At 43.0% G+C, this 23,656-nt stretch overlaps 1 protein-coding gene across 6 annotated transcripts in view; it reads left to right on the forward strand.

The window, feature by feature from the left end:
* The window catches only part of LOC135112861 (long-chain-fatty-acid--CoA ligase 1-like), a 104,482-nt gene that overhangs the window by 70,190 nt on the left and 10,636 nt on the right, over nucleotides 1-23,656 (forward strand). For all 6 annotated transcript variants that reach the window (XM_064027766.1, XM_064027762.1, XM_064027764.1 and 3 more), the window contains 4 exons: nucleotides 16,727-16,850; nucleotides 22,015-22,284; nucleotides 22,497-22,696; nucleotides 23,249-23,392. In XM_064027766.1, coding sequence (XP_063883836.1) covers nucleotides 16,727-16,850; nucleotides 22,015-22,284; nucleotides 22,497-22,696; nucleotides 23,249-23,392 — 738 coding nt within the window. The remainder of the gene's footprint in view (nucleotides 1-16,726; nucleotides 16,851-22,014; nucleotides 22,285-22,496; nucleotides 22,697-23,248; nucleotides 23,393-23,656) is intronic.

The raw sequence follows: 23,656 nt of genomic DNA on the forward strand, positions 1-23,656 counted from the left end.
GTTGCAGTTAAATTGGGTTAAGTTTCATTAGATCTGTCAATGTTAGTTCCTCTTTTGTATTCCTTAGTGTGTATTTGGCTAAGGAAGGGAAAGGAGAAGACGGTGTTGAGTGCTGTTAGTGAAATTAGACTAAGTTAGATTACATTAGCATAAGTTGAGTCAAAATGGGTCCATTTTCTTTTTTTTATGTAGGAGGGACACTGGCCAAGGGCAACAAAAATCAAATAAAAAAAAAAAAAGCCCACTGAGATGCCAGTCCCATAAAAGGGTCCAAAGCGGTAGTCAAAAATTGAAGGATAAGTGTCTTGAAACCTCCCTCTTGAAGGAATTCAAGTCATAGGAAGGTGGAAATACAGAAGCAGGCAGGGAGTTCCAGAGTTTACCAGAGAAAGGGATGAATGACTGAGAATACTGGTTAACTCTTGCATTAGAGAGGTGGACAGAATAGGGGTGAAAGAAAGAAGAAAGTCTTGTGCAGCGAGACCGTGGAAAGAAGGGAGGCATGCAGTTAGCAATATCAGAAGAGCAGTTAACATGAAAATAGCGGTAGAAGACAGCTAGAGATGCAACATTGCGGCGATGAGAGAGAGAATGAAGACAGTCAGTTAGAAGAGAGGAGTTGATGAGACGAAAAGCTTTTGATTCCACCCTGTCTGAAGAGCGGTATGAGTGGAACCCCCCAGACATGTGAAGCGTACTCCATACATGGGCGGATAAGGGCCTTGTACAGAGTTAGCAGCTGGGGGGTGAGAAAAAAAAAAAAAAAAAACTGGCGGAGACGTCTCAGAACGCCTAACTTCATAGAAGCTGTTTTAGTTAGAGATGAGATGTGAAGTTTCCAGTTCAGATTATAAGTAAAGGACAGACCGAGGATGTTCAGTGTAGAAGAGGGGGACAGTTGAGTGTCACTGAAGAAGAGGGGATAGTTGTCTGGAAGGTTGTGTCGAGTTGATAGATGGAGGAATTGAGTTTTTGAGGCATTGAACAATACCAAATTTGCTCTGCCCCAATCAGAAATTTTAGAAAGATTAGAAGTCAGGCGTTCTGTGGCTTCCCTGAGTGAAATATTTACTTCCTGAAGTGTTGGACGTCTATGAAAAGACATGGAAAAGTGCAGGGTGGTATCATCAACGTAGGAGTGGATAGGACAAGAAGTTTGGTTTAGAAGGTCATTCAGGAATAATAAGAAGAGAGTGGGTGACAGGACAGAACCCTGAGGAACACCACTGTTAATAGATTTAGGAGAACAGTGACCGTCTACCACAGCAGCAATAGAACGGTCAGAAAGGAAACTTGAGATGAAGTTACAGAGAGAAGGATAGAAGCCATAGGAGGGTAGTTTGGAAATCAAAGCTTGGTGGCAGACTCTTTCAAAAGCTTTTGATATGTCCAAGGCAACAGCAAAAGTTTCACCAAAATCTCTAAAAGAGGATGACCAAGACTCAGTAAGGAAAGTCAGATCACCAGTAGAACGGCCTTGACGGAACCCATACTGGCGATTAGATAGAAGGTTGTGAAGTGATAGATGTTAAAGAGTCTTCCTGTTGAGGATAGATTAAAAAACTTTAGATAGCCAGGAAATTAAAGCAATAGGACGATAGTTTGAGGGATTAGAATGGTCATCCTTTCTAGGAACAGGCTGAATGTAGGGAAACTTCCAGCAAGAAGGAAAGGTAGATGTTGACAGACAGAGTTAAAAGAGTTTGACTAGGCAAGGTGCAAGCACGGAGGCACAGTTTCGGAGAACAATAGGAGGGACCCCATCAGGTCCATAAGCCTTCCGAGGGTTTAGGCCAGCGAGGGCATGGAAAACATCATTATGAAGAATTTTAATAGGTACCATGAAGTAGTCAGAGGGTGGAGAAGAGGGAGGAACAAGCTCAGAATCGTCCAAGGTAGGGTTTTTAGCAAAGGTTTGAGCGAAAAGTTCATCTTTTGAAATAGATGTGATAGCAGTGGTGCCATCTGGTTGAAATAAAGGAGGAAAAGAAGAAGCAAAGTTATTGGAGATATTTTTGGCTAGATGCCAGAAGTCACGAGGAGAGTTAGATCTTGAAAGATTTTGACACTTTCTGTTAATGAAGGAGTTTTTGGCTAGTTGGAGAACAGACTTGGTATGGTTCCGGGCCGAAATATAAAGTGCATGAGATTTTGGTGATGGAAGACTTAAGTACCTTTTGTGGGCCACCTCTATCATGTATAGCACGAGAACAAGCTGTGTTGTACGCCTCCATGCCAGACACTATCATCTCTGTTATGCGCTCAGCACACAAAGACGGGTCTCTGACACAGAAGCAGTAGTCATTCCAAGGAAAATCAGTAAAATACCTCCTCAGGTTCCCCCAACTAGCAGAGGCAAAAACGCCAGTGGCACCTTCGCTTAGGGGGATCCTGAGGAGGGATTGGAGCGATAGGACAAGATACAGATATGAGATTGTGGTCGGAGGAGCCCAACGGAGAAGGGAGGGTGACAGCATAAGCAGAAGGATTAGAGGTCAGGAAAAGGTCAAGAATGTTGGGCGTATCTCCAAGACAGGAATACGAGTAGGGTGCTGCACCAATTGCTCTAGGTCATGGAGGATAGCAAAGTTGAAGGCTAGTTCACCACGATGGTCAGTGAAGGGAAAGGAAAGCCAAAGCTGGTGGTGAACATTGAAGTCTCCAAGAATGGAGATCTCTGCAAAAGGGAAGAGTCAGAATGTGCTCCACTTTGGAAGTTAAGTAGTCAAATAATTTCTTATAGTCAGAGGAGCTAGGTGAGAGATATAGGGGGTGGGGAAAAGGAGATGAGGTTTAGAAGAGGAGAGATGGTGCTCTACAGATTGAAAATTAGATCTAAGACCGCGAATGTTGCATAAGTTAATGAAGAAAAAGTTGAAGGTGGTGTCAAGACACTTGTGGTCGTCGTCAGAAGGGCAGTCCGACCTGGGGACATTTGTGGTCCCCTCCCCAGATGGGGACTCCGAGGCTGGTGTAGGAGACGCCATGAATTTTGAAATTTTGAGTGAAGGGTGTGTGTGTTATTAGGTGCTTGTAGTTTTGTGTGGAGGAAGAGAGTTGTCTTTAGAGGGCAGGCTGTGACTGCCCCCTTGTGTTGTGAGACACAAAGGGAAACGTTCAGTGAGGTCACAGCTGGGTTTAATGATAAGTTCACAGCACCCCCTGAACAGTGCTTTAGACCTCACTGGGAGTAATTATCGTTTCGGCAGGTGCCTACTGCCTTCTCCAAGTAAAGTAAAGTTGTTCTTCCTTTGTGTTCATTAGTGTATGTATGACCGTATATTTAGCGAGGAGAGGGAAGAAGGTACTGCGTAATGTCCTTACTGATGCTATGCTATGCTATGCTAAGTAAGGTTAAGTTTGATTAGGTCTGTCACTGTTTGTTTCTCCTTTGTGTTCCCTATTGTGTGTATGGCTGTATATTCAGTGAGGCGAGGGGAGAAGACAGCGTGTTGTGCCCCTGATGACTGTTGGCAGCCGAGGGGAGGGACTATAATCAGCAATGTCATGAAAAAAAACAGGAGAGGAGTAGAGGCTGAGTCAGGGGTGAGTGGCGCGCTTTGCTGGAGGGGGTGAAATATAGCAGGGTTGTGTTGTCACCTTTTTATGACAGCGAGGAAGTAGGAAATGAATACTGATCCTTATTTCATGGGGCATTGCGCTTAATTTAGTCTCTCTCTCTCTCTCTCTCTCTCTCTCTCTCTCTCTCTCTCTCTCTCTCTCTCTCTCTCTCTCTCTCTCTCTCTCTCTCTCTCTCTCTCTCTCTCTCTCTCTCTCTCTCTCTCTCTCTCTCTCTCTCTCTCTCTCTCTCTCTCTCACACACACACACACACACACACACACACACACACACACACACACACACACACACACACACACACACACACACACACACACACACACACACACACACACACACACACACACACACACTCTCTCTCTCTTCAGCAATGAGAGGAAACAAAGGTGCACGAAAGGAAGATTCCCACCTGTCTGGCTTCCTCAGCGACTCCTTTCACTGTCACACCTGTCTGTCTCTGCCCTGACCACTGGCGGCGTGTCCGAGAGGTGACGGGGGTGGGGTGGAGAGAGAGAGTGGGAGATTGTAGGACTGAGAGTGAGGGAAGAAAATGTGAAGGAAGTTCTTAATTATGAAGATATTCTTAAGTAGGAAACCACTCGTAGAAAATTGTAATAAGGAATTGAAATAATTAAAAATGTGATTGTGTGTTACGCTATGTTAGGTTAGGTTAATTTTAGGTTAGGTTAGTTTAGGTTAGGTTAAGTTAGGTTAGGTTAGGTTAGGTTAGGTTAGGTTAGGTTAGGTTAGGTTAAGTTAGGTTAGGTGAGGTTAAGTTTAGGAGCAGGACTGTCCATCAAATTAAAATCATGAAAACACTCTTAAAAAGCCGTAATTACTTCCACTTTCCACTACATCCTGTCAGAATCAGTAGTTATAAGGAAATGAGAGATTTAAGAATGTTGTCCCACGTTAGTCTATGCTAGGTTATGTTACGTTAGGTTAAGTCTAGAAGGAAGGTTGTCCACCAAACGAAAATCATGAAAACAATCTTAAAAAACCCTAATGACTTCCACTACTGTCAGAATTGATGGTGACAAGGAACTGAAATATTCAAGAACACTATGCCAGGTTAGGTTAGGTTAGGTTAGGTTACTCTCCACCAAAGTCAGTCTTATCCTTTACATAAATTTACTTCGCTTACGTAATACACTCGCCTCGCATATCTTGCTTCCCTCGGTGGCGGTAACTCCCCAGCAGCCCCTCGCCTCGACAGTCAACGTCTGTCAGGCGGCGAGGTCGTGGAATCGGCATGTGTGCAGTACTGTGGTGGCGGGCCAAAAGGGTGTACTGTGTGTGACGGGGGGCGGGCTGTGACAAAGGTGAAACACGTGTACCTCGCCAAGAGAGTCGCTTTTGTGGTGGTGATGATAGTGGTGGTGGTTGTAGTAGCAGCAGTAGCAGCAGCAGTAGAAGTAGTAGTAGTAGTAGTGATGGTCGTGGTCGTAGTAGTTGTAATAGTAATAGTCTGAGTAATACTAATAATTGGTAAGTAGTGGCAGCGGTATTGAAGGTGGTGGTGGTGGTGGCGGTGGTGGTGGTGGTGGTGGCGGTGGTGGTGGTGGTGGTGGTGGTGGCGGCGGCGGCGGCGGTGATGCTAGAATAGTAGCAGCAATAGGAAGAGAATGGGGAGTAATAGGTTGTAATAATAATTGTAACAGTAATAGTAATATTGCAGAAGTAGCCATAATAGAAACAGTAATTGTAACAAAAGTAGTATTAATAGTAGCAGTAGTAGCAGTAGCAGCAACAGTAGCAATAATAGGAAAAGGAGGTGAAGTTCATAATAATAAGTCTAACAACCTTGAGTTTTCGTGTGTGGGTGTGGGCAGGCTTGTCTTGCACTGAGCCGCTATCAGCATGTTGAGACATCTAACACACGGCCGGCCGAGGCATTTATATCTCGTGCAAAACTGCCTCGCTCTTGATGTCATGCCAAGTCCCTCCCCTGCCAATTGGATCTGTGGTCAAATCAACACCTTGTCAGTTACCTGATTCATTCGGGAAAAGTGCGAGCTTGGCCTTATTTATACCCTGAGAACAATGTATGGTCAGTGTATAGGTCGAGTAGGGTTACATATTGAAGCCGTAAGCGGGATGCGCATCTCTGTATAGGGGACATAAAGAGGGTGACGAGGAAAATTCATAGGATCAGTCATCAAAATAGTACAAGAAAAGTTAGATTTAAAAACGAGATAGGAAGAAGCTGGTTGTCAAATAGAGTGGCAGATGAATGGAATGGTCTCAGCAATCAGGTGGTGAGTCATTAGGGAGCTTTAGAATGTTAGACAAATTTATGGGTGAGGATGATACATGAGAATTGGTAAGTATATTTCATACAGGGACTGCCACGTGTAGACATGATGACTTCTTGCAGCTTCCCTTATTTTCCTCTCTCTCTCTCTCTCTCTCTCTCTCTCTCTCTCTCTCTCTCTCTCTCTCTCTCTCTCTCTCTCTCTCTCTCTCTCTCTCTCTCTCTCTCTCTCTCTCTCTCTCTCTCTCTCTCTCTCTCTCTCTCTCTCTCTCTCTCTCTCTCTCTCTCTCTCTCTCTCTCTCTCTCTCTCTCTCTCTCTCTCTCTCTCTCTCTCTCTCTCTCTCTCTCTCTCTCTCTCTCTCTCTCTCTCTCTCTCTCTCTCTCTCTCTCTCTCTCTCTCTCTCTCTCTCTCTCTCTCTCTCTCTCTCTCTCTCTCTCTCTCTGACGAGGTGTAAACCCTAGCGGGAGTAAAACGAAGGCTGTCATAACACACAACTGCTGAATGACTCAGTGTGCAGGAACGAGAGTTAGATGTGCAATGCTGCTCTCGTTTGTTTAGTAACCTGTGACTGCGCTGGGGCTTTGTTTTACTAAACCGAGTGTAATCGCCCGTCAGTTGACCACCCATAAGGACCATATTCTGAAACACTTCTGCGTTGCACCTCTACTACTTTCAAAAGGCTCTACTTAAAATGATATGGGTTTTTAAGTGTACGAGTATGTGTTTTTTTATTGTTCTAAAGACAGATTAACTAATTTTTTTACGATATTAACAGGATAAACAGTCTTGGGAACCTGGTTAATCACTTATGTGGCTTTGGAAAATAATCTTGTTAAGAGAGCAAAGCGTTTCTGAATACGAGACATATACTGTGGAGACCAACAGGGGCTGAAGAAAACGAAGATGGGTTAGTGATCTACGTGGTGAACTGCTACAGATGAGTCATTGGTATAGCACCTCCTGTAGACAACTCGTACTGCAGCAGAAGGTGAGGTGTGTGCGTGTGTGTAATTCTGCTTCGTTTCGTTTTATTTACGTACTTTTTTTCGTAATGTTAAAGAGATTAGGTTAGATACAGTGTCTTTTTTCCTTGTACTACGTGGAGGGACGGCCATGGGGGAAGGAAAGGGACTTAAAACTGGGAAATTATTAAGGTTTCGTGGGGATGAGTTGGTGGGAGAGAAGCAGGTAGGTCTCGTGCTAGTTTTCTGTTGAGTTGTTTGTTATATTCGTGCAGGATAGACTTTACGAATAGAGTTGTTCCCGTGCAGTGCAGCTGAATTCATTTAGGTTGTCGAGTTCAGTTGAATTATCTACTCTTCCTGACTTGACACTGTCTTGGTGTTCTGTTTTCCTCCTTATATTTTCTTTTCTTTTACTTTATTGTTCGTACCTTGCAGAATCTTCCCTTCATAGCCTCGCATTTCACAACACACCTGACTCTCACTGGGACTATTTTCAAAAGTCATAGAGATGAGAAGTCACGGTCTCTTGTTCGTTTTTCCCACTGATGATGCACAACCTTTATTAAACTACCACAAGAATCATGAAAACACTCTTGAAGACCACAATAACTCCAGCTATATATAGCCTGTTATAAGTAGAAACAGTCGAGACAAGATTCCGAAAGTTTAGAGAATACGAGACTACATTTTACTCTCTCACCAAGACTATTTTCAAAGGCCACAGAGACTATTATTAGCCTGAGTCTCAAGAGTGTTCCTCCACTTAATGATACAGAAATCTTGTTAATCTGCCACTAGAAGCGAAAAAAACACCTATAAAAACCCGTGTAACCGTAAGCATAACCTTTAGAATGTATTGGAGATGCGGCGCAGAAGCTTTTCAGAACATGGCTCCTAGTCCCAGAGAAGTCGTAGCGTCATGTGTGGTGCTACATTTGAACTACGCTTGATAGCATCGTGCAGACATGTATAAAAGGATCCTTCCCAGTGTCCAGGAGAGAAAGAGAATCCGTCAGTTGTGCGAGTCTCAGGTAACGTACGAATTCCTTCGCTAGGGGGAAAAAATGGCTGGGGAAGACTGCCAACACTGTGACCATGTTTTGTCAGCGCGTGTAACTTTAAGTGGTCTTGCGGAAACCCAGGAACTCTTCGGGTATTTACGTAGATGTGTGTGTGTGTGTGTGTGTGTGTGTGTGTGTGTGTGTGTGTGTGTGTGTGTGTGTGTGTGTGTGTGTGTGTGTGTGTGTTGCGGGTCACGTGAAGATCCGCTATCTTGTATATTTTTGGGGGGATGGTTTAGCTTGGTTTAGGTGAGGTAAGGTTAGGTTAAGTGAGTTTAAGTTTGGGTTAAGCTAGGTTAGGTTAATTAAGGTTAGGTTAGGTTCTGTTAGGTGAAGTGAGGTTGTGCTGCGGCGCCAGGTTGGTGCTTTCTGCTGCTGGTGTTGTGATTTTGGTGATGGTGGTGGTGGTGGTGATGGTGGTGGTGGTGATGATGGTGGTGGTGGTCGTGGTGGTGGTGGTGATGCAGCAGCCATGAGGTTGAGCCCGTCAAAGGCACGTTTATAAAATGCATTAATATATACTCTCTCTCTCTCTCTCTCTCTCTCTCTCTCTCTCTCTCTCTCTCTCTCTCTCTCTCTCTCTCTTTCTCAATCCTGGCACCGCTTCCTTACCATACAGGGACAGCCACGTGCAGGCCTAATGGCTTCTTGCAGCTTTCCTTATGTTCTTATGTTCTTACCTGGCTGCCTTGCTCCACCAGCGAGGCAGCCAACAGGGAGCGGGGCGACTACACTCGTGGCTCCTTCCGTCCCGCCGCGCCCCGCCAAGGTGTGTGGGGTCGAGGAGCGCCCAACCAGTTTTCCCTTCACCAGGCGGCGGCGAAGCGTGAAGTCACTTTTCATGTGTCTAGCTGTGAATTTATTGTATATGAGCTTTATTTTTACACACACACACTCACACACACACACACACACACACACACACACACACACACACACACACACACACACACTTGGTGGCCAGTTGGTAGGAAGTCTCGGTCTTTCGTTGGGAAAACTCTTGTTCACGTCTCTCTCTCTCTCTCTCTCTCTCTCTCTCTCTCTCTCTCTCTCTCTCTCTCTCTCTCTCTCTCTCTCTCTCTCTCTCTCTCTCGTTGTTGTTGTTGTTGTTGTTGTTGTTGTTGATACTGTTGTTGTTACTTTGTGCTGTGCTTTGTGCTGTGCTGGACTACAAGTAAGAGTACATTTTTTATTGACGTCCTTAACTTTTCTTTCTATTTCCAACAGCATAGTGTGTGTGTGTGTGTGTGTGTGTGTGTGTGTGTGTGTGTGTGTGTGTGTGTGTGTGTGTGTGTGTGTGTGTGTGTGTGTGTGTGTGTGTGCGCGCGTGTGTGCACGTCTTCAAAACTTAAAAACTTATCAAATCGGCGAATTTGGTCTCCAGGTTCTTATGAAAGCCAAAAGAAAGTTAAAAAAGAAATTAAGAATAGGGTAACAATATATTTGTAAATAAAATTGAATATGCATGTTTTTAATTAATCACATCAGAAAAAAAAAAAACAAGTAAGTGAATAAACAAACAATCAGGGCTACTGCTTACAGATTACTGAACATTGAAAAGAATGAATTAATCACATTAGCAGCAAATGAATATAAAAAGCAAGTAAATGAAGCAAGGAAAGAATACAACGACCACTGCAACCACTGAACGAAACACTACTTGGCTCCCGCGACGCTGAGGGGAACACAGGACTTCGGAAAACATGCTAAACCACAATTGAAAACACCCTGACAACGAAATAAACACTCTGAACACACAGCATTGCTGCACAATAATGTGATAAGGCCCTGATGATCAATTTTAATACAACATCAACGAAAACAATCTGAGAAATTTCTCAACTTCGCGTAAATTAGAGATGACGGCCAAATTAATATACTTTTATCAAATACCCAAGAGGAACCTCAGCATGGCAAACTCACCTATGAAAATAGCTGACAGGACTGAGAGATTCCTATACACACACACACACACACACACACACACACACACACACACACACACACACACACACACACACACACACACACACACACACACAAAGCAGAGATAGAAAAGAAATGAATGAATAAACTTAGCTTGGACACGGAACCCCAAACAACGCACATTTTGTGCTTTCAGAGTCTGAACCCAAAATAAATGTTAGTTACACCAAGGAAGGTATTGAGAAAACTCCAAGACTGAGTAATTGAAACGCTAAACTGTTTGTCAGCTTTTTTTTCTTCTTTTTTTTTTTTTTTCACTGACGATTAACACTTCTCTGCTGTCAAAATAGTCCACCAGTTTTCCAGTCTTCACATTTTTTCGTGCATTTCTTATTTGTATCAGGTTACAGTTTTCCCAATAGTAGTGCACAGTCCTTGGGTCACACGAACATGGCGAAAGTGACGAAATGACCAGGTGAAGGGGGGATGTTCTCCGCCCTCCGACAGAGAACGTCAGGCTCTTGATGATGGTGATGGCGGTGGTGGTGATGATGGGGGTGGCGGCGTTGGCGTTAGTGGTGGTGGGATTAGCCGGGAGGAAAGGCTGTGTTGGTTGACCAAGGAGTCTACGGCACAAAACCTTTCTGATACTCTGCACAAACTTGTTGGCTCATATCAAAGAAGTTACTGTAGAGTCTTAAGCTTATTTGGTTCTTAAATTTTACTCAGGAATTTGTTTTTCATATCCTGTGAAAATAACAAAATTTATCATATCACTTGTATATTTGATTCGTCAGTGTGAAGATAAATGCTGTTACTAGAGTCAAGCCAAATTAAATAAATAGGTGATTTTAATTGTACTGTTAAAGTTATAGTGTAGTTTTGGCACTCATTGTGTCATTCGACTCGAGCAAACCTAAAGAATAATTACAGTGTTATACTGACCAGCGGGATCTACGTACACACACTGGCACGCAGTGTGTTCCGCAATCTGCACCTCCACCTGCCCGTCTTCGTACCTCACTTTTTTCGTGACTATTTTCTCGGAAGTCGGAACACACTCGGAATTCGGTATTTGACATCCATGGCGGGCGCATCTTTTAACAAGCACCATTACTTGGTCATCGCGAATTACAACTTGGTGATTCTGAAATACTGGTCTGCAGAGTTTCTTCTGAAATATGAGTGTATTCGTATTCGTAAGGTCTTGGAGGTACTCAGTGCACGGTACAGCCTCGGGGCACGAGGTGGACGGGGGGGAGGGGGATGGTTTACCAGGGGACAGTGCGCTGCGATAGTTTTGGAGATGCGCCGTGATAGGCTGCTGCTGTTTTGGAAGAGTCACGCACATGATGAGTGTTATTCTTATGTGAGTGCTCCCGCACCTCCATACACCGCGATCATTTTCAGCCTCTTCTGCTCCGCCTCCGGCATATCAGCCAATGCGTGTCAATCTGGAGAAGCCAAACAACCTACTGTAGATCTAAAGGCCAGTTGCTGCTTCAACTTCAATGCACTTGAGAGGACCCACGCAGGCAATGCTTGCTCTACCGAGTCGTCTCTCGCACTGCCCTTAATTGTTGCCTCTTCCTCTCCTTCATAGCCTTTTGTGTATGTTTCTTTTTTTTTTTTTCTTTTTTACAGGAAAAGTTTGCACTAAGGAGGAATAAACACGCAATATGTTAACGCCTTTCCGAGGCATTTGCATTTAAACTTTACACATTATTATTAATAAAAACACAACAGAGCAGTAACGCAGTTGTTATGATAGCAACACAGGTGTTGCTGTGTTGCTATTATAACATTTATATCACTAATAAAGAAATTTTCGTATTCCGAAATTATGTTTGTTCCCATTACCTCATTGCAAGATAAGCGGCAATTAAGAGTAATTAAGTGATGTATTGATAAGAAATCTACATGGTCAGAGAGAGAAAACATTCATGAGGATCTGATTGATCATTTCTGTGGCCTCTGAAAGCAGCCCTGACGAGGGAACAGTGTCTTGAATTAAGAATGTTGCCTCTAGTCTAGTCTTTTTGGTAATGTGTCAGTTTATATCTTCCGTATCTACTAGCTATTTTGTTAACTCTTTTTCTATTATTATTGTATGTCATTTATTCTGCCACGTAGTTACTCCTTGGTCAGAATCATCACTAGGTATTTCAAAGAGCGACCATTGCGTGTCTTCTACGTTAAAGTTGTGAAATGTTGGTAATAATTTTTTTAACTCTCCTTTTTTCCTCCAGTCGTGTGTAATTCTCTGGTGGTTCTTGCTGCCCCATACAGCGATACGTGACGAGATGCGCGAGCCGGGAGCGAGTCACCGGGAGAGTTGGCCAACTGATCAGTCAGCCGTGTCGTGTTATCCTCTCTCCTCTTAGGCCTAATCACCGCATGAGAGAGAGAGAGAGAGAGAGAGAGAGAGAGAGAGAGAGAGAGAGAGAGAGAGAGGAGAAACTAGAATATATCAGTGTGTGAAGAAGAAAAAGAAGAAAAAAGAAAAATAACGGAGAAGGAAAAAAAAATAGAAAAAAAATCATGGTATGGTGAAACATGACAAAATTCATGAGGCGAGGGTAAACACCGACGATGGAGGAGGAGGAGGAGGAGGAGGAGGAGGAGATAGAGGCCTCGTGACAGGCAGAGCGCCAGCCTCGAGGGGGGAAAGGTTGGCAGCGGCCGCACCACGCCCACTCTTGCCGCCCCGTGACCCGCTCTGACCAGGCGACGGCGGGAGGTGCAGATAAAGTGTGAGAGAGAGAGAGAGAGAGAGAGAGAGAGAGAGAGAGAGAGAGAGAGAGAGAGAGAGAGAGAGGCCCGCATCCTGAAACGTACTTTGCTCTCTCACCACGAATATTTTCAAAGGCCACAGAAACGAATAACTGTGTTCTCAAGAGTGTTTCTGCTGTTGATAATGTAGAAATCTTGTTAGTTTGTCACTATAACCATAAAATCACCCTTAAAAACCCGTGTAACTTCAACTAGAGGTTTTAAAAGTAGTAAAGGTACGAGGCAGAAGTGTTTCAGGATATGGTAGAGAGAGAGAGAGAGAGAGAGAGAGAGAGAGAGAGAGAGAGAGAGAGAGAGAGAGAGAGAGAGAGAGAGAGCAGTATATATAGCAAGACGCAGGCAGAGATATCAAATAAACAAGCAGACGCACACTAATAAACTAAAACCTTAAGGTGATTAGAGGTAGGAAAGAAAAAAACAAATGAAAACAAAGAATATGTCAATAGAATCCAAATGGTCTTCGGGAACGAGCAAGCAAGGCTACAGCTGCAAGGAATTTGAGTCACCAAGTTGTTGTGTTCCTTCCTAAAGTGTTCTTGAAACCATCTGTAAAGTGTGCTAATCCCTTGCTAGCCCCTTCACTGCCACGTCAAGCCATAACCCTAATAAAATGGTGTGTCGCAAGCTTCAGGACAGTTGAGAAAGACAGCACTGACAGTATAAGATAAGGAATGATCAAATAATTTAAACATCTTTAGTGCCTATGTTCATAACTCTGCCCAGTGAAATCGTCTAGGGTTTCTTATTCAAACAAAAAGTCTCGTTCTTGTGCAACGTTAGGCTACAATTTTAAGACGCTATTGGCAAGGTATTCGTAATTCTGCTCAGTGAAATCACCTAGTGTTTCTCAACTTAAGCAACACGTGTCTTCCTGGTACGATGACTTATTTGCACTCATTGTTATGCTCAGTGAAATTAGGTAATTTTTTTTTAATTCAAGCAACACATGTCTTTCTGGTACAAGCGTTGACTACAATTTTGAAACACGCCTCTAGCATGTATTGTATGTATTATTCTCAGTAAAATCGTCCAGGGTTTTTCATCTCGAGCAACCTGTGTCTTACTGTCACTATCAAGCAGAGTTAGAACGAGCAGTCTTATGATATTGAGAACAGGAGCTGCCTCTTTCATTGGTGTGAGCAAGGAGCCTCTTGACTCGAGCTCCCTCCCTTGGGTGAGTGTAACGAGTCGGGTGTCAGGGTGTTTATCGAGGGTGAGGGGCGGCTGTCGTGTGTGCGTGTCATGTCATTGGTGCTAAAGGGCAAGTAGGTATAGCTTTTGCCACACCTTGCGACACACCGACAGATGACTTGTGTGTGTGTGTGTGTGTGAGAGAGAGAGAGAGAGAGAGAGAGAGAGAGAGAGAGAGAGAGAGAGAGAGAGAGAGAGAGAGAGAGAGAGAGAGAGAGTGTTAATAGGCTGCAATACATTTAACATACGCATTGCACCACTCGTCATTTCCTTTTGGTTTTCCTGTTCGTTTGTTTTCGTCCCACTATTTACTAAAGAAATGTGGCGACTCCACTGAAAGAAACAGGAACAGAAGCATCATTCCCAGGTGGTAGCGAAGTAATCTTACCATAAGAACAGAAAGCACTAGTTGATTGTACGAAATACTGTGTGTGTGTGTGTGTGTGTGTGTGTGTGTGTGTGTGTGTGTGTGTGTGTGTGTGTGTGTGTGTTAAGAAGTTTGGCGCCTCACTCACTCCTTCCCGTCTATTTATGTTCATTTTGGTGTGACTCGTGTGTCTGTGGCGGCAATACCTGACGAAAGGAACCACAGGGGACTTAAACATTCTCTCTCTCTCTCTCTCTCTCTCTCTCTCTCTCTCTCTCTCTCTCTCTCTCTCTCTCTCTCTCTTGTATCATCCTTGTGTTAAATTTGTTGTTCTCTTCTGCGTCTCGTTGAAAGTTCTCCATTACCTCATTATGCTCATATATATCTTTATGTTTTCGTGTACTTTGTTCCTCCTCCTTTTCCTCCTCCTCCTCCTCCTCCTCCTCATCATCATCATCATCATCTTATTATTATTATTATTATTATTATTATTATTATTATTAATGTTACGCCCCAAGGACTCACACACACGCACCTACACCCAAGCACTCACACACATACCCACATGCACCCAGACACAAGTACTCACGCGCCTGTGGGCGCGCACATGAGCTGTGAGAGGGTAATAGATGCAGATGTAGAGGCTTGTGTTTACATGAAAAACTAGTGGTGACCTAGCACAGTGGGCCTGGCGCTGGGAATAACAACAACCCTCGTGGAAAGCGAGGACAGACCAAGGCAGAAACAAGATACCTCTGGTGAGCGGAGGCCGTGTGCTCAGCGACCTCCGCCTTCAGGATGCCCCCTCCCCCCCCCCCCGTTAATATACGACGTTTCCGTCACTACACACAACGCCAGAATCCGTTTGCACCTCCACCGGCCACTGAAATATTTTTCTCAGCCGCAGCCATCACCGCGTCCCCAAACAATAATTCCCGTGTTTCATCTCCTCACACCTCACAAGACATCACCATGAACGCCAAAGATCACCTACAACACCATAACACCATCCGCAAATTCACTAATACACCACAACACCAGCCTCCAAGGACGACACCACAGCTTCTACTCACAAAATGGCTGCCGGTTTGACCTATGCTCCCCTCAAGCCAGCGTCACCGGCACAATTCACCAACCGAATTTCAGAGGACAAGAGCTCTTGGTACCACAGAAGACTCACTAACCTGATCCTAGATATCAAGGTTATACCGCCACATCACTAATGCCTCCACACGCTCACTCCATCACCATTCCACACCAAAATTCTTCTTGAGAGAAGCCTCCCTTCCGTTCTACCTCAAGGCCTAAAGCCCTCTGCTTTCCCCTCAAGATCTCAGGACGTTCTGTTTTCCCTTCTCTGGAATGTGTTGTTGCCCACTCAGGCTCCCCTCATTTCAACGTATTTCCACCTTAATTACACTTCCTCCCTTACACATACAAACACATGGAGAACTTAAATTATGAAGAGAATAATACCTCATGATATAAAATGAGTAAATAAGCCTTATACTAACTTATCACTAAGAATAAGGATAATGTCTGAAAGGCAGGTAAAGGGAACACGGTGGACACTAAGAAAACGTGTTCCTTTTCAAGGAAAACTCGGCCAATAACATGACAACAGTGTACAGCGAACTAGTTTGATATCTGCAAGTGGAAGCGTCCCGAGCGCCACAGCACCGGGCCGTGCACACAGCAGCTCACCGGCCCGAGGTGCGCCTGGGGCGCCGGAAAACTTACCCGAGTGCCATCCTTCACCAACGAACCTCGACAGAGACCAGTTTAGCCGGTGAACCAGAGCCACAACGCCCCTCCTGTACGCCTCTGCTGGCACCTCTGCCCAGGGAAGGCAGTGCAGTTGACAGTAGTGGACAGCTCGTTCACATCCCGGCCATCGCAGGAGCAACATCGTCGAGGGTGATGTGCTCCAACTTAAGGCATGATTGGGCGAGCCGATAAGCGACCCTGGGGGATCTGCTGTGCTGCAGGGGGCCCCCGGCAAAGCCGGGGGAATTACCGGCCTAGAAGTGTAGAGTGTACACGTGCCCAACCCGACACCTGGAGGTAGAGGTGTCAGGGGTAAAGACATCCGATCGGATAGAACGTAGGTTAGCGGTGGGGGACGGCAACTCCTAAGGAGTCGCCGGTCCCCCGTTACCCCCCGATGGGGCGTAACAATTATTATTATTATTGTTATTATTATTATCATTATTATTATTATTATTATTATTATTATTATTATTATTACTATTATTCTTGTTATTATTATAATTACCACCACCACTACTACTACTACTACTACTACTACTACTACTACTACTACTACTACTACTACTACTACTACTACAACTACTACTACTACTACTACTACTACTACTACAACAACAACTACTACTACCACTGCTATTACTACTACTACTACTACTACTACTACTACTACTACTACTACTACTAGTAGTAGTAGTACTTTTATGACTATGACTATGACTATTCTTATTCTTACGACACCAACCACCATCATTACTAAAACAACTATCGCCCTCCTCCTGCCGATACGTGAACTAACACTTCGTCCTCTTGTCCTGCAGGGGAGCGAACTGATCAGAGTGTCCAAGCTGTCCAAGGAGGCGAAGGAGACCAAGTTTATGAAGTATGTGTACGAAGACACCCGCACCCTCTACGATGTGTTCCGACGAGGCGTGAGAGAGTCAAGTGAGTGTCTCCGTTACCTCGACCCTTGCGTTTAGAACATAAGAACATCAAGGGAAGCTGCAAGAAGCCATCAGGCCTTCACGTGGCAATCCCTGTATGAAACATTCCTACCTATTTTCACTTATCATCACCATCCTTATTTTTCTTTCTGCTCTTTTAAAGCTCTCTAATGACTCAACACTTACCTGATTACTGAATCCATTCCATTCATCTGCCACTCTACTTGAGAATCAGTTTCTTCCTATTTCTTTCTTAAATCTAACTTTTCACGTTACCTCGATCCATGTATAGACCATCAGAACATTAAAAAATAAGGGAAGTTGCAAGAAGCCATCAGGCCTGCACGTGGCAGCCCCTGTTTGAAACATTCCTACCTATATCCATCTATCGTCACCATCCTTATATTTTTTCTAATCAAATCTAATGACTCAGCACTTACAACCTGATTACTGAGTCTATTCTATTCATCTACCACTCTCCTTCAGAGCCAGTGTCTTCCTATCTCTTTTATTTTAATCTTACTTTTCAAGCTTGAATCCACTATTTCTTGTTCTATCCTTTTTGCCTCATTCTATTTATTTGTTTTTGTTTGCCTGCTTGTATTTCTTACCGGACTAAGTCAAGCTCGTAATGCACTTGTAGAGATTTTTTTTTTCTATCATAGTTGTCACGAGCTTACGATCCCGGTTATCTTCCCAAGAAAGTGGACGTTACACTGTTCCCGGAAAGTTTTAAAGGTCTGGATTTTTAAAGGCTTCGAGTGCCTACCCGACCTATCCGAAATCGCCAGAATTACACCCTCTCACCGTACCCTTACCTTGACACGGCAACCCAGGACTCACCTCAAATACCAGATCAATGTTGGGGGGTAGAAAACACGATTATTCTATGTTACAACATTATATATTAATAATAATGATAATTCACAGACAAAATTAGGTAATACACGTTAATATACGACGTTTCCGTCACTACACACAACGACAGAATCCTTTTGTACCCCCACCGGCCACTGAAATATTTTTCTCAGCCGCAGGAATTTACCTAGACGCCATCACCGCGTCCCCAAACAATAAATCCCGTGTTTCCTCTCCTCACACCTCACAAGACATCACCATGATCGCCAAAGATCACCTACAACACCATAACACCATCCGCAAATTCACCAATACAACATAACACCAGCCTCCAAGGATAACACCACAGCCTCCACTCAGAAAATAGTTCCCGGTTTGATCTATGCTCCCCCCCAAGCCAGCGTCACCGGCACAATTCACCAACCGAGTTTCAGGGGACAAGAGCTCTTGGTACCACAAAAGACTCACTAACCTGATTCTGGATATCAAGGTTGTGCCGCCGCATCACTAATGCCTCCACACGCTCACTCCATCACCATTCGGTGCTACTTTGGCTTGTTATCTGTAGGGAAGAAATATCTACACCATACTTTGGCTTGTTATCTAAAGGGAAAAAATATCTACACTTTTTTTTTACGTTTTTTATCTACAAGGAAAAAGTATTTACACTGTACAAATTCTTATCCTTAGAAAAGTATACATCAAAATTTTTACGATTCGGGTAAACGTGTGTCAATTGGAATCACTGTAGGAAAAAAATTAAAATAAAATATAAAGACATGTCTTATTGATGCTAAATGATAGTCAGGTACAAAAATAAGTATTCCTTACTACTACTAGCGAGTTTTTGTAATAAAAAGAAATTGGAAATCTGACGTAAAGTCCATTGAAATAAAAAAAAAGAAAATCTGAGATTTGCTGGTATTAAAAAAAAAAAAATAATAATAATAATAAATTAAGAGAAAAAATTGTTACCAAAGTAAACTAGCACAATGATGGATGCCACACTCTACCTGCCAAACCTTTGCTTCAAAGCAGTCACGGTGCCTGGAATGAATCAAAATGGGTGATTTTAAACGTGTGCCAATTGGAATCACTGTAGGAAAAAAAAAATAAAATAAATAAAAAAAAAAAAAAATATATATATATATATATATATATATATATATATATATATATATATATATATATATATATATATATATATATATATATATATATATATATATATTTAAAGACATGCTTTATTGATTCTAAATGGTACTGTGGTACAAAAATAAGTATTCTGGGCTACTATTAGCTATGTTTTATAATAAAATACATACACCACCACCAGGCAAAGCACTACACTCTGTGTGTCTCTGATGGTGGAGAGGAGCCACGAGATGAAGGGGGAGGGGGACATCCCAATAGACGTTCGCTAAGGGGTTCCCGCCATCAGTGACTGATTCTAGTGTGATGTCTGGTGACCGAGACATCACACTGGAATTCAGTATTTGACATGTCATCCTCAGAAATTGGTCTCGTTCGTTTTGAGGCCATGACTCAAACCTACAAAAAAAATAATAATAATAAATAAATAAATAAAAATACAATAAAATAACGTAGATAATGTATAAAACTAGCTTTAATATATGGATCATGTCTACTGTGCAACAAATTTTACTCAAAGTAACACTCAGAAAATTCGCGCCAAATCATCTAACACAACAAAAGATATGGCAACTTTCCTTCACACTTTTTTTTTCATCCAAAAAATGATTTAGGTATACCTGTGCCAATTGGATACACAACTACTTCCCATAGTCAGAAATCTATGGGGAGCACTGGCGCACACCCTTCCCCTACGAGCGCATGTGTTACATTGTGGGTATAACCAACAAGAGTTGTCAAATACCCATTTCTGTGGGAACACTACGCGCGAAAATATAAAATCCGCAAGTGTGTGATTCCAATTGGCACATGAATACTCATCTAGGGTTATTCTAGAATGATACACGCATACATAGCATAGAGAAAATTTAAAATATAAAAAAAAAATCTTTTATTCATATTCTAGCGATGAACAGCACGTACAGTACATTGGCTAAAAATGCTAAATAGAGTCAGAAGGTTCATTTCTCATCATCCGCCAACAGAATAATTAGGGTGAAGTGTCTCGCTGTCTCTTTGAACTACGCTAGAACAGACATTGCACTCATGCCCCACTCTCTAACCAGACATTTTCTCTCGAAACTATGGCAAAGTGTTTTCCTTGTTCTAGATAAGTACAACTTTTCTTGTTGTAGATCACAATATAAAGTGTAGATTGCTTACAAAAGTAGATTCATAAGACGTAGATCGCAATATGAAGTGTAGATCGCATACCAAAGAAAGTTCATGACAAGTAGATAACAACCCACAGTAGCACCCACCATTCCACACCAAAATTTCCTCCTGAGAGACGCCCCCCTTCCGATCTACCTCAACGCCTAAGGCACTGCTTTTCCTCTCTGCGGAATGTGTTGTTGCCCACTCAATCTCCCCTCATTTCAATATATTTCCACCTCAATTACACTTCCTTCCTTACACATACAAACATATATAGAGAACTTAGATTATGAAGAGAATAATACTACATGATATAAAATGAGTAAATAAGCCTTATACTAATTTATCACTAAGAATAAGGATAATGTCTGTAAGGCAGGTAAACGGAACACGGGGGACACTAAGAGAACGTGTTCCCTTTCAAGGTAAACTCGGCCAATAACATGACATACAGTAGTGCATAGTTTCCACACATACACACGCACACTCACAGGCACCCCCACACCAGTTCTGTCACTGTGCCGCTCATATGTTGCTCTGTTTGGATACCTGATTATATTTCTTCACGTCCATACATCCTCTCTTGTTCAGTAGTAGTAATAGTCGAAGTCGCAGTAGTAGTAGTAGTAGTAGGCGAATTGTTGTTGTTGTTGTAATAGTGGTACGAAACAGTAGTAGTACTGTAGTAGTAGTAAGAATAGGAGTTGTAGTAGTAGTAGTTGTTGTTTTTGTTGTTGTAATAGTAGTAGTAGTAGTAGCAGTAGTAACAGCAGTCGTAAATGTAACACCACTCCCCAAACGCACGAGTGAGTTGGTGGACAACGCTTGTCATCTCTATTAGCATCTTCCTCCAGATGTTAACAAGGTGGCGGGTGTTGGCGGCGCGATCCCCTCATTTGAATCACGGCGAGATCTGCGGTGTGTCGTGCCAACCGTAAGGTGGCACGCCAGAAATAATGTAGGTGTGGTCATGTGCCCGCCCGCTGTGCCTGGGGAAGTGAGATTTCCTGGCGTTTAAGTGACACAGACGGCGGTGTAACTCTCAACTCTTTATAATTTTAATGGCCTCACTGTTGTTTTTTTTAGAGTATTATGAAAGGACTTTGTTCATTGTGGACGCACGCAGCCCCACGTGATGGCCTCGTGGTGCGGGCGGCAAGTCATGTGGCGCGTTGGATGTGACGCCTCACAGGCTCACACACCTCAGGATAGATGTGCAATTGAGTGAGGCCAGGCAGGTGTCCGTCACTGGCTTTTGATGCTGGAGTTCAGTGTCTCCTGTGATTGGTGATTAACTGCGTGATGGACATAGGATCATTGCTAAAAAAAAAAATAATAAATAAATAAATAAATAAAAAAGATAATAATAATAATAATAATGATAATAATAATAATAATAATAATAATAAAATGAATAAATAAATAAATAAAAATGATAATAAGTCTCGCTGCTCCTTACTTATAAAACAGCATTTGACCACCATGAGGAGTGTTGGAAGATAATATACTTTGATTTCATTCAAAACTCAAACACATGATTGTGTTTTTAGATCTTAGTCATATGACAGATGCCGCCTCTTTCTTCTTGGCGTGGTCAGGCGAGTGTGGTGTGAGGCGTGACTCTTCAGCTGATACCTTGGCACCTGCTGAGGGACGCCTGCTCAGACTTTTGTAGCTTCAGAAAGGACATAGCATTGATCATTAGCACACTAGTCTACCCTCATGATGTCCCTCCAACATTAGCAGCCTCCCACCAGCACCGCACACTTTATTCACATGGTTCCACAAACATCCTTTGACAAAGAAAAAAAAAAAGTCAAAAGGAGAATAAAGGAAGAACGTAAGATCATTATCCCTACTAGTCCTTACGATGTTTGTGATAAGCAACACTAATTTAAAACAAGTGATGTTTAGCACTAAAAGTGAAGGTTTCTCAAATGAGAACACTCCATATTGCCAGGGCATGGGTCAGAGTTTCACTTGTCATCGCATTACAGATAATGGTCCCTGTCTGGGTTACCGCGAGGGGCCTGGCAAGCCGTATCAGTGGCTGCATTACAACGAGGCGCTCCTGAGGGCTAAGAACTTTGGGGCAGGTCTGGTTTCCTTGGGCCTTCCCCCAGGGCCAGACACCTTCGTGGGTATCTATTCTCAAAACTGTCCCGAGTGGATCCTGACGGAGCAGGGCTTGTACTGTCAGTCCATGGTGATTGTGCCTCTCTATGACACATTGGGGCCAGAAGCCTGCAACTTCATCATCAACCAGGGTAAGGAATCATTCATTATGTGCTGCACTGTACTGTTAATGTCACATAATTTTGTATGGCCACTGATGAATGTTATGGGTGGCTTTTCATTGGTGTGCTCCAGGAAATATTTCTCCATTCATGGAAACTAGAAAAAAATATCAAAATGCTGTTTAATGAAAGGCACATTTTTGTGTTTTTATTCAAGTATTAACTCACATGATGCGTTGCAGCTTCCATCACGACAGTGGTGTGCCAGGATGACCGTAAGATGGCTCAGGTGCTGCAGAGTCCCCCCAAGTGTTTGAAGATACTCATCGCAATAAAGGACATTAGCGCTGAGACCTCCGAGCGGGCCAAGAAATTAGGCATTACCATAAAATACTTTGAGGAAGTGGAAACCATGGGGGCAGCCAGCCAACTACCTGAATTAGTGAGTTTATACTGAATATTATCTGTGTATCTTTGTCCCTCTGTTGCCCTGCTCACTATTTCAGCCTTATTACCAAGAGTGGCACACTTACTTTACCTGTTTTCAAAGGTCACAAAGAATTGAATGGGTTTTCAATTGTGTTTCTCCTGGTAATAATGTAGATATCTTATCAATCTATCATTAGAACTGTAAAAACACCCTTAAAAACATGTTTCATTTCAAATAGAACTTATTGAAAGTGGTCCAGGTGCAGGCAGAAGTGTTTCAAAATATGATTCCTTGCTGTGATGCTGCCAGCCAGAAGTTGTCCTGCTGGTCACTTGACATAGTAATGTTAGACAGCTTAATGGCACTGTAGCATGAATATATTTGGACATAAGTGATACCAGCATAACACATTCTCACAAGAAGAATGTAACTTACATTTTACTGATATACTCTCTATTTGGGATGTCGCAGGCATATATCTGGTAGACAGGAACAGAAGACATGTTTTTGCTTGAGATTAGACTGCTTCCTTAAATTAACTATGCTTGATTTTTTGTTCCTTAGCCTCCAAGGCCCGACGACCTGTGCACCATATGCTACACTTCTGGCACGACTGGCAACCCAAAGGGCGTCATGCTGACTCATGAAAACATAGTCGCTGATGTGTCAGCAACTCTCCTGCAGCTGGCAGAACACAAGCCACACAAGGTAACCCACACACCTGGCCATTCACTGGTCAGTACCACAGGGCACACTGTTGCTGTCCATTCACATGGACAACTTTGGATCAGTGAATGGCTAATTGGTGCCATTTGTATAATTCATTCTGGAGGACAATGAACATATGTAATTTCTTTTGTTTTGACTGATAATACCTTCTTGTGTGCTGGATGATATAAATTTTTCAAGGTTTAAAAATATTAGCTGTTTAAAGAATGAACACATTTGTGCAAGTGCTAAATTCAAACATTC

This window comes from Scylla paramamosain, chromosome 24 (genome assembly GCF_035594125.1).
Source record: "Scylla paramamosain isolate STU-SP2022 chromosome 24, ASM3559412v1, whole genome shotgun sequence".
In the NCBI taxonomy this organism is placed as follows: domain Eukaryota; kingdom Metazoa; phylum Arthropoda; class Malacostraca; order Decapoda; family Portunidae; genus Scylla; species Scylla paramamosain.